Source organism: Anomaloglossus baeobatrachus, chromosome 3 (assembly GCF_048569485.1).
Source record: "Anomaloglossus baeobatrachus isolate aAnoBae1 chromosome 3, aAnoBae1.hap1, whole genome shotgun sequence".
NCBI lineage: Eukaryota > Metazoa > Chordata > Amphibia > Anura > Aromobatidae > Anomaloglossus > Anomaloglossus baeobatrachus.
Genome location: NC_134355.1, coordinates 144,764,178 through 144,785,146, shown reverse-complemented (window position 1 = coordinate 144,785,146; position 20,969 = coordinate 144,764,178). Strand labels below are relative to the sequence as shown.

Genomic DNA, 20,969 nt, shown 5'->3' with positions numbered 1-20,969 from the left:
AACGGCACTGTCAAGATGCGACAGTGCAATTTTAACGGCGATCGTGGTAATCGCATAGTCACAGGCTGCCACCGAAAGTCATGTGACATGATCACGTGGATCCGATGGTTGTCATGGTAGCACATGGTCATGTGATGACTCCTGTAGCTCACATGACTCAGGTCTTGTAACAAGCAGTCATGTACTGCAGGTTACAGGAGATGATCATTTCTCCCAATCTGAGCGCTGCTGCTCTGATCGGGAGAAAAGAATGAGTGATCAAACTGCTGATCGTTATTGTCCCCTAGGGATACTAGTAAGATAAAAAATAAAAAGTTTAAAAAAGTTTTGAAAAACTAAAAAAAAAATAAAAAAAACCCTAAAAGTTCAAATCACCCCCCCCTCTTTCGCCCCATTGAAAATTAAAGGGTTAAAAAAATATACACACATTTGGTATTGCAGTGTTCAGAAATCTTTTTAGTCGCTTCAAATTTTGCACAAAATGCAATAACAGGCGATCAAAACATAGCATTGGCGCTAAAATGGTATCATTAAAAACATCAGCTCGAGACGCTAAGAATAAGCCATCACTGAACCATAGATCCCGAAAAATGAGAACACTATGAGTTGCAGAAAATTGCGCAAAATGTACGCCACTTTTTTTTGGACAATTCAGATTTTTTTTTTAACCCCTGAGATAAAAATAAACCTTTTCATGTTTGGTGTCTACGAACTCGCACCGACCTCAGGCATCATACCCACACATCAGTTTTATCATATAGTGAACACAGTGAATAAAATATCTAAAAAACAACAGTGCAATCGCACTTTTTTTATAAATTTGGCAAAACTCATGTTTTTATTTAAAAGTACAGCTTGTTCCAGAAAAAGTGAGCCCTCACATGACCAGATTGACTGAAAAATAAAAAAGTTACGGCTCTCAGAAGAAGGAAGGCGCAAAAAAAATGGAAAGCGCAAAAACGGCCATTCGTGAAGAGGTTAACACGGTGCAAACAAAAGTGACAAAAGGACAGCACAGCAAGACAATACATAAATGGGGAATTGTTTTACTGCTGGTGGCCACCTCTCAAACAAGTTTTCATATATATATATATATATATATATATATATAATATTTGTACTGATTCCTTGATTGTTTTATGTTGTGTACAGCGGGCTTTACACGCTACGACATCGCTAATGCGGAGTCGTTGGGGTCACAGAATTCGTGACGCACATCCGGCCGCATTAGCGATGCCGTTGCGTGTGACACCGATAAGCGATTTTGCATCGTTGCAAAAACGTGCAAAATCGCTAATCGGCGACATGGGGGTCCATTCTCAAATCTCGTTACTGCAGCAGTAACGAGGTTGTTCCTCGTTCCTGCGGCAGCACACATCGCTGCGTGTGACGCCGCAATAACGAGGAAGCTCCCCTTACCTGCGTCCCGGCCGCTATGAGGAAGGAAGGAGGTGGGCGGGATGTTACGTCCCGCTCAGCTCCGCCCCTCCGCTGCTATTGGGCGGCGGTTCAGTGACGTCGCTGTGACGCCGCACGGACCGCCCCCTTAGAAAGGAGGCGGTTCGCCCGTCACAGCGACGTCGCCGGACAGGTATGTATGTGTGACGGCTGTTGTGCGACACGGGCAACGATTTGCCCGTGTCGCGCAACAGATGGGGGCGGGTACCCACACTAGCGATATCGGGACCGATATCGCAGTGTGTAAAGTATCCTTTAGTGTCCTTGTCACAACTGATAACGTGAGGTGGTACCTGCAGCCCATTTAGACTGCACAGGCAGATCAGCTCCTTCTGGATAGCACATCCTTATGTGCCACCATTACAAGGCAGTTTGCATGGTCTCCCAATACTCAAAGCCATGGGGCAGAGATACCAAGTTCTAGACTTATGTATCACACAGGTAGAAGAGAAGACCGGGTTTATGCCGCGCTAAAAACCCCCGATGCGTGTAAATTAAAAGATTTCCTTTTTATTTGACAGTTCCTACGCATTTCAGAGACATCCGTCTCCTTCCTCAGGAAAAGAAATCATATTACAGCAAGGCCGCTTGGACCTATATATAAGGAGCAAACAGCCATGTATGCATTAAGGACTGTCATACGGGCAGTCCTTTATGCATACATGGCTGTTTGCTCCTCATATATAGGTCCAAGCGGCCTTGCTGTAATATGATTTCTTTTCCTGAGGAAGGAGACGGATGTCTCTGAAACGCGTAGGAACTGTCAAATAAAAAGGAAATCTTTTAATTTACACGCATCAGTGGTTTTTAGCGTGGCATAAACCCGGTCTTCTCTTCTACCTGTGTGATACAAAATACCTCTCCCGGGGCTACAGCTATACCACCGGGCACTCACAGGCTATCATAAGGGGTTGTGATTGGCACAACCTCACCAGGTGAGTGCTTCTTTGTCTTGTCTGTCTACCCACTTACTAGGTAAGACCCTATTGCGCTTTTTTACCCCCTACAAGTTATAGACTTACACAAAGGCAGTAGGACAGGGACCAGAGATGGCCATTAATGCAGCATCAAGACCAGTTTTTGCTCCTTAGTGCGGAGAGATACAGAAGGAACACTACCACAGCCAATAAAATGACCTCCATCATCTACTGGTGTGCATGTTTCTGATCAAAACTGTCAGGGTTTGCCATCATGTAGTGGAACTTCTGCTCATCATTCAGCAGAATTGGCATGTCTGCCAATGGTACTTAGTTATCTGCAACAATGAGAGCAAATTTACACTGTGCAAATGTGACAATTGTTTAAAAGTCTGGAGATGCCCTTGTGAATCCTATGCTGTCTCCAACATCATCCAGCATGAGTCATTTGGTAGTTGGTGAGTGAGTGTTTGGGTAGACATATCCTTGGAGAATCACTCAAACCTCAACAGGGTAGACAGCGGGTCCCTGACTGCTGTAATGTATCACAGCAGTTATCTTGGCTTCCTCCTAAGGGAGATCAATGCCCAGCTTCATGTGAGAAGATAGGCAATTCCTAGATGATGAACGCATCAAAGCCATTGAATGGTCCTCCTGTTTTTCAGAGCTGTATCAACATGAGAACCTCTGGGACAACCTCTGGTGCCCTGTTGCATAAACACATGCATGTGTGGGCAATAATCAAATTCACAAAAATTGAATCGACCTGTGAGTTAAAATTTTCACTTTGATTTTCTGGGTTATTTGGAATACAGACTTCAATTGATTGACAACTTTAGTTCCATTAACGATTAATACATGATTTTATTCCCAGTGAATTACACTATTCATGAGTAAAGATTTATAACTAGAAACGTAGGTCCATTGATATCTGATGTGTTTTGAATGTTGTTTTCTTGTTTTTGAGCAATGTATTTACTATTAAGAGTAAGATTTCATAATGTTAATGAGCTAAATCAACTATAATTTAAAAATCTCGTCTCTTGAAAACATTAAAACATCTATTCTTCTGTATTTCTTAGCGTTCTTTTTTTCCCCTAAATGATTATGACTGTCTATTTGTGCCCCCCCACCACCATCCCATTCCTGTGATTGCCGTTCTTGAAAGCCATCAAATGCTACTCCTTTGAAAAAACCAATTTCAGCCACCATTTCTATCATTCCAGAGCTGTAGTGTATATGAAATGTTTAAGGTTCTGCCGAACACAAGTCCCAAACACTGCAAGAAACAAATAGTTGCTGATTCTCTTTCTGTTGGGCGGCTTGCAATTATAGCTGAGACTTTGTTCCATCAACTACATGAAGGCAGTCACATGTGATGGCAAAAAGACCGTACAAAATTACTTTTTGCCAACTCAGATAAAACAGGTAACAGCACTTTGCGATTATTCTCTGGGAAGTAGAGTTTTGCAAATTTAGCAAAATGTTTCACCAACAAAATCTAGTATCTTAATAACCAACTAATGTATTGGCCTTAGATGCTCCCCTGACTATTAAAAAATCTTGTATACCCCAAAATGTCACCAAGATAACCTAAAGATTGTCACACAATATCAAGCCCAGAGTGTTGATGAATAATTAAAAACTCTTTGAATAGAGCAATTCGAAAACATTTTCAATGTTTTTATTTAATGGTAATACTTAATTTCTTAACCCAAATGGACGTACATGTGAAAATTCTCACATCCACAGCTAAAAAGTGATACATTTTGAATGAAAGTGATATCTGTTCATCTTTGAGTGTTCAATTCCCTTTAATGTGGTTTTCAAAGGAATGAGGTTTTCATTATGGGTTTTTCCCTCTCCAGATTTGTCTTGCTTAATTGATTCATTAAAGTTTCTGCCAGGCATCCTGTAATTAGTTTTTGTCGTACAGTTACTTCCTTCCCCCAGTTCACTGTGTCGGCCATATCAGAAATTATGTCCGCTCTGTCTAAAGACGTGCGTCACTTAACCTGTGTTTCTAAAACCTATCATCAGCGAAATAGGCAATATTTAATTACTTCATCCATTATAAACATGTAACAGACCCACAGTTCAGCTTGTATGCATACACTCAATATGTCATCACTATGTATGTGATGCATATATTACCACACTCCCTATCCACTCTGCTGCTGCTTATTTGTGTAATTAAGTCATGCTTTCTCAACACTATGTAGACATGTGGAATTATAAATAGACAGATGTGTTTCCCTCTAATACTTTATATTTACCAGCTTATTTAACAAGTCAAAACTTAAAGGGGTGGTTCACCCATATTTATTATTGTCTAGTTCGATATTATATTGAGAAACAATGTTTCTCTCAAATACCTTGTGTTGGCAATAGTGCCTGTGAGAGGTGCTATTGCAGACCACTGTTCCCCGCTCCAGTGACGTCACGTCAAGTTCCACACATGTCACATCCCTGCGGCTGGCTGCAGTCTTCCTGACTCACTAAGCTGTTAGCGGTGTTTCACCGCTCGTCACAGCCCATCTGCACCCTCCTCCCTCACAGCAGAACGCTGCAAGCAGGAGAGATGCGCGGTGTTGTGACAGCTGTGAAACACAGCCCAGTGAGTCAGGAAAACTGCAGCCGGCCGCAGGGATGTGACGTGTGCGGAACTTGACGTGACGTCACCGTAGCGGGGAACAGTGGTCTGCAATAGCACCTCTCACAAGCACTATTGCCAACACAAGGTATTTGAGAGAAACATTGTTTCTCAATATAATATCGAACTAGACATTAAAAAATATGGGTGAACCAGCCTTTTAAGAAACTTGAAAAAAAATGTAAATGTTTAATTTCAACAATATCCACCTTCCTAAGCTTTCTTGTAATATTATTTGGAATCTCCTTGAAGTCTATGGCCTCGATTCATTAAGACTCATTAGGGTCATTCAGAAAAAAGATGCATCAAATTCATTAAGAACCGCACTCCTGAAGTGTTAAGGGTGCTTTACATGCTGCGACATCGCTACCGATATATCGTCGGGGTCACTTTGTTAGTGACGCACATCTGGCGCCATTAGCGACATCGCAGCGTGTGACATCAAGGAGCGATGATCAACGATCGCAAAATCGTTCAAAAACGGTGATCATTGACACGTCGCTCCTTTCCTTAATATCACTGCTACCACAGATACGATGTTGTTCGTCGTTCCTGCGGCAGCACACATCGCTATGTGTGACACTGCAGGAACGACAAATATCTCCTTACCTGCGTCCACCGGCAATGAGGAAGGAAGGAGGTGGGCGGCATGTTCCGGCTGCTCATCTCTGCCCCTCCGCTTCTATTGGCCGGCCACTTAGTGACGTCGCTATGACGCCGAACGCACCTCCCCCTTGAGGGAGGGATTGTTCGGCGGTCACAGCGACGTCGCTGACAAGGTATGTGTGTGTGACGCTGCCGTAGCGATAATGTTCGCTACTGCAGCAAACACCAAATGTCGCACGAGCGACAGGGGCGGGTGCTATCGCGCTCGACATCGCTAGCAATCGCTAGCAATGTCGCAGCGTGTAAAGCACCCTTTACTCCAGTCACTGACTCGAATACCATTACTGGTATATGGAGCATAGACACCATTGATAAATTTGACAGGCAGATGTAGCCTTGGCTCCTCCCCAGGTTTGCCAATTTTCACTCAACTGCGTGAATCTAGAACTAAATCTCCAAAAACTACAAAATATTTGCACAAAACGACGTTATGCAAAAAAATTGTTCAACTTTTCACAGTGTTTGGTGCCAATTTTATTGCCCCCCTATATATCCTAATTTAGTTAGTATCTGTCATAATGTAACGCTAAAATTGAACACGTTTGAAAACAAGAAGGAAAGAAATACTAGTGAAACAAACCAGGATATGCGTTAAACCTTAGATTCCTCAGAGCTCCCTAATTTTACATTGACAACCACCTTTTCATAACCATGGTATTCTCTCAAGCAGCTTTATTAGGTTGTCACCTGCAATGGCTTCCAATGAACAGGTATGCCTCGTCAAGAGTGCATTTGTGGAATCACTGGACTTCAGAACGTGTTTGCAACTGAAAGGTGTGTTTTGCGGAGGCTGTTCCACAATGGTTCTAAGCCAGAATATGGCAAGAATCACTAAAAAAATTTAAGAGAAATTACAGTCCCTTATAAGTTTAGGATATTAAAGTCAGTCCGGAAATGTTAAGAATGTTCAAGCTATCCTAAAATGCATTCATGAAAATCCCTTGTCTCTCATGAGGACAACCCAAGAAAAGGAAGACCAAGAATTACTTCTGCTGCAGAGATTAAGGCGGGCTTTGCACACTACGACATCGCAGGTGCGATGTCAGTGGGGTCAAATCGAAAGTGACGCACATCCGGCGTCGCAGTCGATATCGTAGTGTGCAAATCCTTTTTGATACGATTAACGAGCACAAAAGCGTCGTTATCGTATCATCGGTGTAGGGTCCGACATTTCCATAATGCCGGTGCAGTGACAGGTACGATGTAGTTCCTCGTTCCTGCGGCAGCACACATCGCTGTGTGTGAAGCCGCAGGAGCTAGGAACATCTCCTACCTGCTTCCCGGCTGCAATGCGGAAGGACGGAGGTGGGCGGGATGTTTACATCTTGCTTATCTCCGCCCCTCCGCTGCTATTGGCCGCCTGCCGTGTGACGTCGCTGAGACGCCGCACGACCTGCCCCCTTAGGAAGGAGGCGGGTCGCCGGCCAGAGCGACGTCGCAGGGCAGGTGAGTGCATGTGAAGCTGGCGTAGCGATAATGTTCGCTACGCCAGCAATCACAAGATGTCGCAGCTGCGACGGGGGCGGGGACTATCGTGCTCGACATCACAGCATCGGCTTGCGATGTCGCAGCGTGCAAAGTACCCCTAAGTTTATTAGAGTTACCAGCCTCAGAAAATGCATTTGGACAGAACTTCAGATAAGAGTCCTCATAAATGGTGCACAGACATCAAATAGCATACACCCCTCAAAATCAACTGTACAGAGGAGACTGCAAAAAGCAGGCCTTTAGGGTTAAATTGCTGCGCTGAAGCCGCTAGTGAGGAGCGCAAACCAGTAGAAGAAACTTGCTTGGGCCGAGCGACACAAGAACTGGAGATTTGACCAGTAGAAATCTGTTACTGATGAGTCAAAACTTAATATTTTTGGTATCAACCCTTTGTGAGATTGTGAAAAAGTAAACAGATGGTTTCTACATTTGTGTTATCCACAATGAAGCATAGAGGAGGTGTGATGGTGCTTTCCTGGTGACACTGTTGGTGAATGGATACCATAGCATTCTGCAATCACATGCCATCCTATCTGGTTTGCACTTATTGGTATCATCATTTCTGTTGCAACAGGAGAATGATCCAAAACACACCTCCAGGGTATGTAATGGCTATATCACCAAGGCGTAGTGTGATGGAGTGGTTCGCCAGACAACATGGCCTCCACAATCAACCGACTTCAACCCAATTGAGATAGTTTGGGAGGATTTGGACCACAGAGTAAAGGGAAAGCAGCCAGCAAGATCTTAGCACCCTTGGAAACTTCTTAAGAATTGTTGAAAAGCCATTGGAAGTGCAGACTTGATGAATCTGCTTGAGAGAATGCCAAGGGCGTGTAAAGCTGTCATCAGAGAATAAGGGTACTTTGCAGAATCTAACGTTCAACATATGTTCTGGTTTGTTTTACATGTGCTTCTTCATTCCTTGTTTCCATTTATGCCCCTTTGTGAGTTTACTGCCTTAAATGTAACAGTAAATGTGCACATTGTAGACTTAGGTGAGTCTATACTTTTGACCCGTACTGTATGTATCTGGGAAAACATTAAGTGTGAATAAATTCAGAAATAATTAACTAAGACTAGCGATACATGTATTCTATTATAAAAAAAACAACATTTTATTATAAGTTACTGTAAGGCACAGTGATAACTTTTGATTGTGAAATGCTGTTTGGTTGTTTTATTAAAGAAGCACTGCTATCTATATATCTTTTAAAATAAATATGTGTATATATGCATGTAAGTCCTGTGACACACATCCGTGCCGCCGGCACGTGTTTGTCATTTTTTACATGTACCGGCGGCACGGAGACACGTTAAGCAATGCTACCCTATTGTAGCAGGCACACACACGTAAAACCACACGGAACGTGTGTCCGTGTGCGTTTGTACGTGTGTGCGTTTTTCAAAGCGCTGACATGTCAGTGTTTTCTCCCGAAGCACGGGTGTCACACGGCCCGCACCTGTACCACACGGGTGTAGTGTGGATGCGGTCCCGTGTGACACGCGCCGGAGAAAACACACGTGTCAGTGAAAAAAAAAAAAACATTTACTCACCTTCTCCTGCCCTCCTGTCTCTGCCGCTGCTGCCTCTTGCTGCTGACCGCCGCTCATTATTCTCATTGAATATTCACTTCACTGCCTGGCAGCAGCAGCAGCGGGGAGACGGGAGGGCTGGAGACCGAGGATCAGTACCACGGACAGCACCGCGGACAGCAGGAAGGACCAGGTGAGTATGTTAATTACCGGTTCTACGTGTGCTATCGCGGATAGCACACGTAGAACACACGTGTCCCGCACGTACCAGAGACACGTACTTACCTGCACGCAACACACAGGGGAAATATGTGTCTCTCGGCACGTGCGTGATTTTCACGTGAATGTGGCAGAGGCCTAATGTAGTGTTAGTGTGTTAATTTTATTGTATACTGCTTTTTCTGGTGTTCAGCACCATTCTCCTCCTCTTCTCTGTGACGTCACCCCTTTGCAGATTCTCTGGATCACACTGCTCTCTGTGTGACCTGGAAGTTTAAGTCTATGGAGCCTCAGAATAAGGCTCCATAGACTTACATTGTAAAAGAGGCTTCTGTTTCACCCATAGAGTATAGAGTGAACCGGATAGTCACAATTACTGGGACATCATGGAAAAGATAGGTAGGTGAGTATATTAATACAATTAGATTACATTATATGTGTATATACATACTCTGTAAGCCCTTTCTGTGCTTCTAGTTTTTTTATATATTATGTTCCAAAACTGCTGTTTATAAAAGTGCAATATTCACTACTATAAAAGGTATGCTCTTTATACTAATAGGATGTTTTGAATAATTGGTTTCTCTATTATGTTTTACTGAGCATTAAGGGATTATTTTTGGGCATTAAAAAATAACATATTAATTTGACAGTATCTTTTTTTAACTATGTTTACTTCTATTTTTTTTAACATTTTATACTTTCTTCCATTTTCCAGTGGCAATAAAATGCAGCAAAAATAAGTCTAACCCACAGGAAGCTGTACAGATGTTGTCCTCAGCTCGTCTAAATCTACGTGGCCTGTCATCTAAAGCAAAGGTTAGTCCTTATTGAAAGGGTTTTTGCTGAGATAATCTTATGTATATACCGCTACTATGTACTGTGTAACGGCCATTTCTGACCATACAGGGACATGGTCTGTTCAGACCATATCTCCTGGGCCGGGGAGCAAGTCTATGAGAGCCTTAACTTGCATTAAGAGCTTGTGACGTAACTTTTGACTTCCAATCAGACGTTGCAGTCACAAAATGGCGCCGCTGGACCGGAGCTTTGTCAGTAAAAGATGAAGATGCCGGAAAGTGAGTATAAAAATAAGGGCAGGGACCTTAGACTAAAATCAGAAATTCAGCTGTGAAAAAGCCCAAACCGCTGGAGTGGTGCTTTAAGCCTTTTACCACCCATCGATTTTCCGTGTTGCATTTTGTTCTTTCCTCCCCTTCTTCCAAGAGCCGTAAGTGTTTTATTTTTCTATCAATATAGCCATATGAGGGCTTTTTTTGTGGGATGAGTTGTACTTTTGAGTGACACCATTCATTCTGCCTCATATTGTACTGCAAGACAGGAAAACAATTCCAAGTGCAGTGAAAGTGCAAAAAAAGTGCAATTGCACTATTGTTTTGTTTTTTTACCATGTTCACTATATGGTAAAACTGATCTATCAGTATGATTCCCCAGGTCCGTACAAGTTCATAGATACCAAACAAGTTTAGTTTGACTTTTATCTAAGCATTGAAACAAAAGTCAGAAGTTTGTAAAAAGAAAAAAGAATGCACTGTTTTTGTCATTATTCCACAGTATATTTTGTGCACTGTTCAAATACTATAATATTGATCTTGAGTATACAATCCGTAGTGGTCAGTGTCCCTATTATTTTGATCACTTGAGGCACTATTTTGGTGTTTTTTAATCATATTTAATAAAAGTTTTCTTTTAACCTCTTCACTACACATGATGTACTGAGTACGTCATGGATCGTGTGGGGTTAATCCCCGTCACCTGGCGTGGGCAGTCCGCGGTGATCCATGCACATCTCAGCTAATTTCAACAACTGACATGTGTGCCTGCCAGGCACGAGTGGAATCATGTTCCACCCGCCTATTAAACTCTTACATCTCACTGCCAAAATCTGACAGCGAGATGTATCAGCTCACCGCCATTAGTATAACTTACCCACCCCAATCGGAAGTCACGTGACATGATCACGTGACTTCCGATGGTTGCCATGGTAGCATAGGGTCATGTGATGACTCCTGTAGCTATCATCATGAGTCACTTTCTCTCACTGCCCGCAGAGGGCAGTGTGTGAGAGTAAAGCCACTTTTCTCCAGATCTCAGCTGTGTAGCTGTGATCTGGAGAAATGGAATACTGATAAGACTGCTGATCATTAAAGTCCCCTGGGGACCTAGTAAAATAAAAAAAAAAGTTTTAAAAAATTACAAAAAAAAAATAAACCTAAAAGTTCAAATCTCCCCCCATTCGGCCCATTGAAAATTAAAGGGTTAAAGAAATAAAAAATATACACGTATTTGGTATCGCCGCATGGAGAAACGCCCAATCTATCAAAATATAAAATCAATTAATCTGATCACTAAATGGCGTATCAGCAAAAAAAATCCAAATGCCAAAATTACTTTTTTTGGTTGCCGCAAAATGCAACAACAGGCAATCAAAACGGACCATCTGCGTGTACCATTAAAAACGTCATCTCGAGACGCAAAAAATGAGCTGTCACTGAGCCATAGATCCCAAAAAATGAGAACGCTTTGGGTTTTGGTAAATAGCCTTAAAGGTGCGCACTTTTTTGGACAAACGTGTGAATTTTTTCTAACCTCTTAGATAAAGTAAATATATTCATGTTTGGTGTCTACAAACTCATACCGACCTGAGACATCACACTTACACATCAGTTTTACTATATAGTGAACATGGTGAATAAAATATCCCAAAAACTATTGTGCCATCACACTTTTTTTGCAGCTTTTTCCGCACTTTAAATTTTTTTTGCTGTTTTCCAGTACACTATATGGTAAAATTTATGGTTTCATTTAAAAGTACAACTTGTCCCGCAAAAAAGAAGCCCTTATATGGCAAGATTGACTGAAAAATAAAAAATTTACGGCTCTCAAAAAAAGGGGAGCAAAAAAAAAAAACAAAACAGAAAATCACACGGGGGTGAAGGGTTAAATTTTGACTTCTGTCACTGGTTCTTTTCAGTGTATGTGTGACTGAAAATAGTGCGATTCAAAAAACAAAAATGACCAGAAACCAGAATAAAACTATGGAACAAATCTGCGCTGCTTTAAGTTGACTAAGGTCCAAAACACGAAGTAGTATAATATAGGTGGTTTATTTCAACGTGTTTCGAAATGTAGTCTTACTTCTTCATCAGCAAATCCACCTATAATGCAATACATTATACCTGTCAGTGAGCCATTGATAGAAACCTCTCAGACCATGCTCCTGGCATGGTGTAACAGGCTAGCCTTAGCTGCCTGACCCAGAGGTTGTCATCGGGTGGGAGAGAGAGCGCATCTGTCTCTCAGCCTCCTAAATGCTGCAATAGCCATGATCACTGCATTTCGGGGCTTAAACAGTCAGGGGCGGCACAAGGACCGTCCGTGCGGTGACAGCCGAAGCTTGGCTATTACTTATGCTGAACTCCCAGCTGTGATCGTGTGGGCACAGCTTCTGTGTCCGCGCAATTGTCATGACATACATTTGTTATTTTGTGGGAACAATTTCCCAACCGTGATGTAAACTTACATCAAATGTCAGGATGGGGTTAAAGAGATTTCGCCATCCTGTTTTTGCTATGTAATCTGAAAGTAGTATGATGTAAGAGCTGAGACCCTGAGTCCAGCAATGTGTCACTTACTGGTATGCATGCTGTCACAGTTATACAATTACAGTTTTCTCACCTGCAGAATGCTGAGCCCTGTATGACAGTGCCAATCATTAATTGGGTCTTCTTTCTGTGTATACTGTACATTTATAGAAAGCTGCTAATCAGTGGTGGGGACGGGGTTACACAAAGCTGTAGGACTAGAAGGCACAAGACATCTAGTCCTGTAGTGCTAATTTTGATAATCTATTGCTGATAAAACACACAGCCTAATAAATTAAACATCACTTGAATCTTCTACATGAAGTTGCTCTGAGAATACATAGCAAAAACCCACTGGAGTTCACCATCTTTTTTATTCAGATAACAAAATTGTTATATTCTGTTCATACTTATTATTAGGGCTGTAATATATATATATATATATATATATATATATAGATATATATAGATATATATAGATATAGATATATATATACATTTGAGACATTTATGGTTTATGAACAGTAACAACCAATGGGAACTGTACTAATCGGTGAACATAAAAACAGCTGAGCATTTTGCAACTCCCCTGAACCACACTGGAGAGCGCGGCATGCGTGTCAGACCACCTCTTGGCCTCAGATTTGTGGAGGGCTGAATATGGGATCAGTGGCGCAGTTTGCCATAAATATCTCAAAAGGGAATACAAGTTAAATCATAATTTCGGGTAAAACTGTTGCACTGTCCTATCCTGGTACTGGAATACAAAAAAAGACAGTTTGCACTCTGATAATGCTAAAGTATGGAAACCATGAATGTGTGAACATGGACCTGCATTACTGCTAAGGAAAATCTAAGAAAAATGAGATATTTAGCATATAGAAATGGCCATTTGTATATCTGCCCAGATTTTTGTCTATATCAAGAGGGTCATACCTTCTGACCGTGCACCCCTCCCCCAGTTGCCACAGGTAATCTCATTCTATATAGCAGGTTCCTACGTGCCCATACACAGGAGGTTTTTAACCCAGAGAGAGGCTTCAGAATAGCGTTAGGTACCCAGTTACGAGATATGCCGTGAAGGGGCAACTGGTCAGATATACAAATGGCCATTTCTATATGCTAAATATCTCATTTTTCTTAGATTTTCCTTAACAGTAATGCAGGTCCATGTTCACACATTCATGGTTTCCATACTTTAGCATTATCAGAGCGCAAACTGTCTTTTTTTGTATTTTATGTCATGTTCAGTTATGCGCCTGTTCACACGTCAGGTCGATGAGGCTGAGTGCAGGCAGTCTTTTTTTGTCTATCCTGGTACTGGGTCCGAGGTGACAACTCCTGACACAATGATGTAGTTATGCACCTCCCCTCAGGTCTGCACTAGCCACAATACACTGTTAGTGTTGCCTGAATTCTGTTATGTTGCAAATAGAAGAGTGCCAGTGCCCCACCATGACAGTACCAGTCACATAGTGCCTGTCACTATTACCAGTTACACAATTTTTAGCCACACAGCGCTACCAATATCAATACTTGAGATGAGCGAATAAACTGGCATGCCCCTGGTCCAGCAGCAGGGAGGTCAGTATGCTGTGGCCGCTGTACACAGCCCTGAAAACCTCCTCTGTGATGGCATCCACAGTTCTATCATAGATTATCCAGCCTTCATCGTCTCTGACACTTTGGATTAGCCAGACCTGCTAATCTAAAGAGGAGCTGTAGATGCCATCAGGTTGTAGGCAGTTTGCAGGACTCCCATCCAGCCATGACATTTTGATATTGAACTTTTTGTAATCTACTTCCAAACCATGCAGCTATCCTTTAACCATGGTTTCTGTGTAAATACACATGTCTCTGTCCTTATGGTATGATTCCACATAGAACATTATTGCAGCCTAAATGTGGCCCTGGTTTGTTGGTTGAGCACCCCCTGTTATTAAGGCAAAACATGCAAGCATAGTGTGCAGCAACTATTGGGATACATAGAAGTATTTTGGTGTTTTATATTATATCATAGATCTACTTGTAACCATCCTGGCAAACATTTGGTTAAGCATCCCTGCTCATAATAACTGAACATTTGATTAGCCCGTGTGAGCTAATGAGGTAGTGGCGCCTCTCTGAATGATTGCTCTATATGATCTTAGTTATACCCTGGCCATCAACTAAATCCTTTGGTTTAATTGAGAAAACAGGAAATTCCATTCTGTTGACCATTCTTTGTCTTGTTTCCTAATTATGATCTTGAAAGCTCGGAGCTGCACTTATGTGCCATGATCAGGTTCTTGTTTTTATATCGTAGTACAGTACTTGCTTTCTAGGAAATTATAATGTAAAGTTCATTATCTGTACTGGTGATTTGAGGCTAATTCTTCCACTGATGCAATGTGTATTGAAGGTTCCTTAAAGGGGTATTCCCATCTCCAAGATCCTATCCCAATATGGAGTAGATGTAGTAATAATAATAGTTTTAGCAAATGCCTCGAATCAGAAATTAAGTATAGTTCTCCTTATTAGCTATGTCTCCTACCTCATATGCAGGGTATTGCAGCTTAGGTACCCATGGTTATGACCACGAGCAACTGTCACTATATGAGTGGACATAACCATGGATACCTAAGAGGTAAAAGACCTAGCTAATCAGGAGAACTATACTACATTTCTAATTGGAGGTATTTGCTAATATTATTATTTCGCCGACTACATATTGGGATAGGATTTTGGGGATGGGAATACTGCTTTAACCCGCTAAAATATCAAAGAAAGAATGGAGCATGGTGGATAATATAGTGACATACCGTAATTTGCTTTCCTACTGCAAAGAAAAAAGCAATGGTGTCCAGGTGCTGTTATGCCTTTTTTAGGCTCAACAACATCCATGTTTTTCCAGGCCATATGTCTTCAGTTTTTGCCCTTATTTAATTTCTGCTTTTTTCTTTTTTTTGCTTGTTTTTTTTTTTATCTGCCATATGATTCCAGAGAAGGGGCCTTTTTATTTAATACAAATGTTGTGTTCTTTACCAAGAGGGTGTTCTTCACAGGATTCTCATGGAGTTTGTCTTTACGCTGCACTGCGTTATTCCCCTATAAGTCACATCCCCTTGGTAAAGTTCATAAAAATCAGTACTAAAAAAAGACCCATTCTCTAGAACTCTATCATAGATTTTAAAAATAGCCAACACAATAACAAACTAAAAAATAGAATACTTACAGGAGCAGTGGGACCATTTTTGACCTGCTAGTATTTTAAAGAGAACCAACCAGCAGAATTGTATATATAAAGTAAAGCCAGTGGTGCCAGGACGCTGAATTTAATCATAGCTTTTGTTCTGAGATTGAATGTTTTATTTCAGAAATACAGGCAAGTAAAGTTCCAGCAATACACTGGTATTTGATTGACAGGTGCAACAGGAAGTGGATATGTGGGTCAGGTCTTGCCATCTATTTCCACCTTTGTCTGCTACCTGGCCTTCCGACCAGTGTCGGCGTCATACACATTAATTAGTAAGACCCGACCCACATATTCCCTTCCTGTTGCACCTGTCAATCAAGTAGCAGTGCATTGCTGGAACTTTACTTTCACATATTTCTGAAATACAACATCTCTGAACAAAAGTTATGCTTACATTCAGCATCCTAGGGCCAGTATAGCACTGGCTTTACTTTATATATGAAAATCCTGATGGTTGGTTCCTTTTAAAAAGTCAACTTTTTGGAAAAAAAATTAAGAGTGGTAGATGTGGAGCACCATGATGTTTGCTCATATAATGCTCATCAAAAATAATGAACAGGAAACCTTTTGGGTGATCTTAAGCGGGCTTTACACGCTGCGATATCGGTACCGATATCGCTAGCGTGTGTACCCGCCCCTATCTGTTGTGCGACACGGGCAAATCACTGCCCGTGCCGCACAACATCGCCCAGACCAGTCACACGTACTTACCTGCCTGGTGACGTCGCTGTGACTGGCGAACCGTCTCCTTTCTAAGGGGGCGGTTCGTTCAGCGTCACAGCTGCGTCACTGAACCGCAGCCCAATAGAAGCGGAGGGGCGGAGATGAGCGTGATGTAACATCCCGCCCACCTCCTTCCTTCCGCATAGCGGCCGGGAGGCAGGTAAGGAGAGCTTCCTCGTTCCTGTGGTGTTACACGGAGCGATGTGTGCTGCCGCAGGAACGAGGAACAACTTCGTTACTGCTGCAGTAACGATATTTGAGAATGGACCCCCATGTGACCGATGAGCGATTTTGCACGTTTTTGCGACGATGCAAAATCGCTCATAGGTGTCACACGCAACGGCATCGCTAATGCGGCCGGATGTGCGTCACCAATTCCGTGACCCCAACGACTTCGCATTAGCGATGTCGTAGCGTGTAAAGCCCCCTTTAGATATTATGGAGGGAGTAACTGTACCTAGAATGAGAGTAATACTGCCCTTGCTCTGTTGTTTTTTGGTGGCACTAATTTTGTATAATCCCATTTATTTAATATGTTCTTTCAAAACTAAATAAACAGAATCTAATGGAAAGAATTGAACATTATATTTCCACGGAAAGTCAGTCCCAGAATTGGGACAGTTATTACAAAGTGATTTCATTGTGAGTTCCCTGCCCCTAACTTTACACTCTTCTCCATATGCTTTCTTTTTTTTAATATATAATTTATACATCAGCAAGTGACCTTAGTGACATAGTATGAAGGAGGGTGGTTTATATCTGACTTCTGAGCAGTCCTTGATGCTCTCCATAACAAGAGGAAGGAAAAAGGAAAACATCCACAGCAGTCAGCTACTTAGAGCCAGACGTCCCTTCCTGAATGAGTTTGTCTTCAGCTAAAATAAAACCTCAGTGAAGACTTTCATCTTCCTCATAATGATTGATGCTCATCCTCCTTTCCCCCCGCATACATTAGTATAATGCCAGTAATGTCTTGTAACCTATTAACATCACAGTCAACAAATAATGTAATATCCAATAATAGTTGTCACCTTGTAAAGGGGAACCTCTAGCGAGGAATTACCTAAGTATTAGAAAATTGCCGTTTGAACATCCTCCTTTTTAATGGAATTGATGGAGATGCAGAGATGATGTAGGGATATTCATAATGTAATTTCTAATACAATGTTGTAACTGTTATTATAGACAGTGTATATTAAAAATTACATATATAAGGCCTTGTGCTCATGCTGCAGGTTTTTTATGTGTTTATGCCGCTTTTTTGGTGCAGTTTGTTGCCCAAATGTGCATGCCTATCCTTATGCCAGCAAAGTCCATGAGAATTCTGAAGTGCTGTGTGCATGTTGTTTAATTTTTCCTTGCAGTTTGGGTGCAGAAAAAATAAGCAGCATGCCAATTGTTAGTGCATTTTTTTCCTGCTTTTTGTCATTGATTTCACTAAAAAAGGCATAGCACAGAAACACACCTAAAAAGGCATGCATTTTTTGGGACATTTTTCTGCCACAAGGTGCAGATTTTGGTGCTGAAAATTTCTGCAGCCAAAAACTCAGTGCACACACAAAGCCTATGACTCCATGACTCTCACTAAAGAGTTAAACCTGTGGATGCTAAGAGCTGCCACAAAATAACTTAATCTAAACATTTCCAGTTATCTTGATTAGTCCTGCACATCCACTTGGAGGAATTTCATCTTATTCCTCCCTATAAAACAGCTTCAACTTTGTTAATATGCTGGTGTGTTTTCCTCCATGAAATTCTCGCTTTAGTTCCGTCTGCAATATTTCTATACTAATGTGAGGACTTTGACTTGGCCATTTCAAACCTTTAACTTTATTCTTCTCTAACCATTCGTTTGTAGAGCGACTTGTGTGCTTTTGGTCGTTGTCTTACTCCACGACCTATATTTTCTTGAAATATGGTTTCTTTAAGGTTTTTCTGATATAATACAGTGATTTTCTTTCTCCAGGCATAAATAGAATGAACAATTACTATTTTGGAATTATCTCTTAGCAAACCATTGTTACAGTAACATTCTGGCTTGCCCAGGTGACATTTAGCATACAGACAGCAATCTTCTGTTTGCAGAGCATTGGCTTTCCTCTTCCATTCCAGCTACAACATTGTTGTTTGGTATTTTCCTGATGGTGAACTCATGGACATTATCATTAGCTAATGCAAGAGAGTAGCCTTTAGTTGCTTATAGGTTACCTTGGGTTCCTTTGTGATGTTCCAGACTATTATACACTTTATTCTTGGAGATATTTGTCGTTCAACCACTTCTGGTTAGCATAATAATGGGCTTGAATATCCTCCATTTGTGCTCATTTTTTCTAAATGTGCATTAGTAGTGTCCAAATTCTTTAGAGATGGGTTTTAAACCTTTTCCAAATTAATGAGTTTCAACAACTTTACTTCTCAGATCCTCTGGAATCTCACTTGTTCCTGTCATGATATACTTCCTCTAATGTTGTGTGAAGATCACACTGTGATAGATTCCTATTCTTTAATAAAGCAGGTCACCAACTCTCTCCTGATTGTCATCCCATTGATCGAGAACACCAGACTCTAATTTCACAATCAAATTAGCTGATCATCTTCGAGATTTACATGCTTTTGCCACTCACAAACATATATTGATATTGGATTATTTTCCTCGTTTAAAAATTGACAAAATCTAATATTTTTAACCAGTATGTTTTATGTAATTCTTTTATCTACTTTTAGGGTGTATGTGAAAATTAGAGGTAGCTTTATATCAAATTTATGCAGAAATATGGATATGCAAGTAACTTTTTCAAAGAGCAAGAGGACAGAAACTCTAGTGTAACATATTGGAAGTAGCAATCTTAAAGGGAACCTGTCACCGCTTTTTTGGCCTATAAGCTGCGACCACCATCGGGCTTTTATATACAGCATTCTAACATGCTGTATTTAACAGCATAAACGGTCACGTGGTGGGCTTTATAGGCGTCCCCGTTGTCCGGTGCCGGCGCCTCGTCTTATGGCCATCTTTGTCTTCTTTGTGAAGCCAGGGTGCATGACGCAGCTACGTCATACAGACTCACTGGTCCTGTGGATGCGCGCTACAATACTATGATCTGCCCTGAACTCAGGGCAGATCAAAGTGCGCCTGCTCAGGACCTGAATGCCAATGAGTGTGTATGACGTCGGACCCGTCATGCACGACGGCTAGAGAAGAACGAGCACAAAGATGGCCAAAAGAGGCGGTGCCGGCACCAGACAACGGAGAAGAATACTGTATATAAGAGCCCGGTGGTGGCCGCAGCTAATAGGCCAAAAAAGTGGTGATAGGTTCCCTTTAAAAGTCAAATGTGACCCTTTCCACATGACTTAGGATAAGAAGTCAAACCAGAAACTCCATTTGTAGATGGATATTTGCCCCTCAACCGTGCAAAACAGGAGAACTTGTTTGGCTGAGTGAGAGACCTCTGACAGCAGTCTAAATTTTCAAAGTTCTCCTTGTGAATAGTGCCAAGTTGGCAGAAGGAGACCCTAGAATACACCCCTTGGAATTTGAATATGCAAGTAGCCTCTTTAGAGAGCAAGAGGACCGAACTCTAGTGCCACCTATTGGAAGAGATAATCATAAAAGTCAATATCAGCACTTTAAGCCACCCAATGTTATTATCTTTGCATTTTATACTGTAGCTATTTCTTCCATTGGCACCTCTGGCCATATCCCTCTTTTTATCCATGTATTTGCATTATCCAATATAATAGTCTGGTATTTATTTCATTAAATTGTTTTGCTGGTTTGTAAAAAAAAAAAAAAAAAGACATCTAGTGATGAACAGCTAAAATGGGGAGCTCTTTATGGATTATTTTGTAAGCACAAGATGCAGAGACCATTCACAGCTAAGCCAAAAGCCTTTGTTGAGGATGCTGTCACTTTTTAGTTCAAGAATTGTGCGACTTGCAACAATATCCTTCCCATGAAAGCCCAAGACACCCCATTATTAAGTCAAAATAGTCAGTTGGGTGCCTTTTGGTCTGTGATATGTTAGATCCAGCAAGGAGTAAATGTTAATAGAGGCTATACGATTTAAAATATAGGCAGTTTTACATTGAAGATTCCCATCAGTCTCTTGAAGGCAACAGATAATATACACGGGGGTGAAACGGAAGATACTGAGGTAACCAAACGGTAAAGACATAAAATAATTGGTTGTCCTGGTTTAGATTTTGAATTGGAGCCCGGGAGCTTTATGTCACGGGCGTGGATATTCAGTTATAAATTGTCAGACAAGTGCTTTGAAGTACTTCAAATTCCATACATTAATACCTGAGCAAGCATGCTCGGGCTGCTCGTTATTCGATTGAGCATTGGGATGGGTGAGTACTCACAGAGCTTGGCCGAGTATCACTTGTCCTCGGATGTTTCGTCTGTGAAACAGTGACCACAACCCACAGGCTTGCTTCACTGTATGATTTTTGCAGGCACCCCAGGT

The 20,969-nt window shown here is 41.5% G+C and overlaps 1 protein-coding gene across 1 annotated transcript in view; it reads left to right on the top strand.

Moving 5' to 3' along the window:
* TTC27 (tetratricopeptide repeat domain 27) overlaps positions 1-20,969 on the top strand; it is a 557,582-nt gene that overhangs the window by 535,667 nt on the left and 946 nt on the right. The window contains exon 20 of the mRNA XM_075338149.1: positions 9,656-9,756. Coding sequence (XP_075194264.1) covers positions 9,656-9,756 — 101 coding nt within the window. The remainder of the gene's footprint in view (positions 1-9,655; positions 9,757-20,969) is intronic.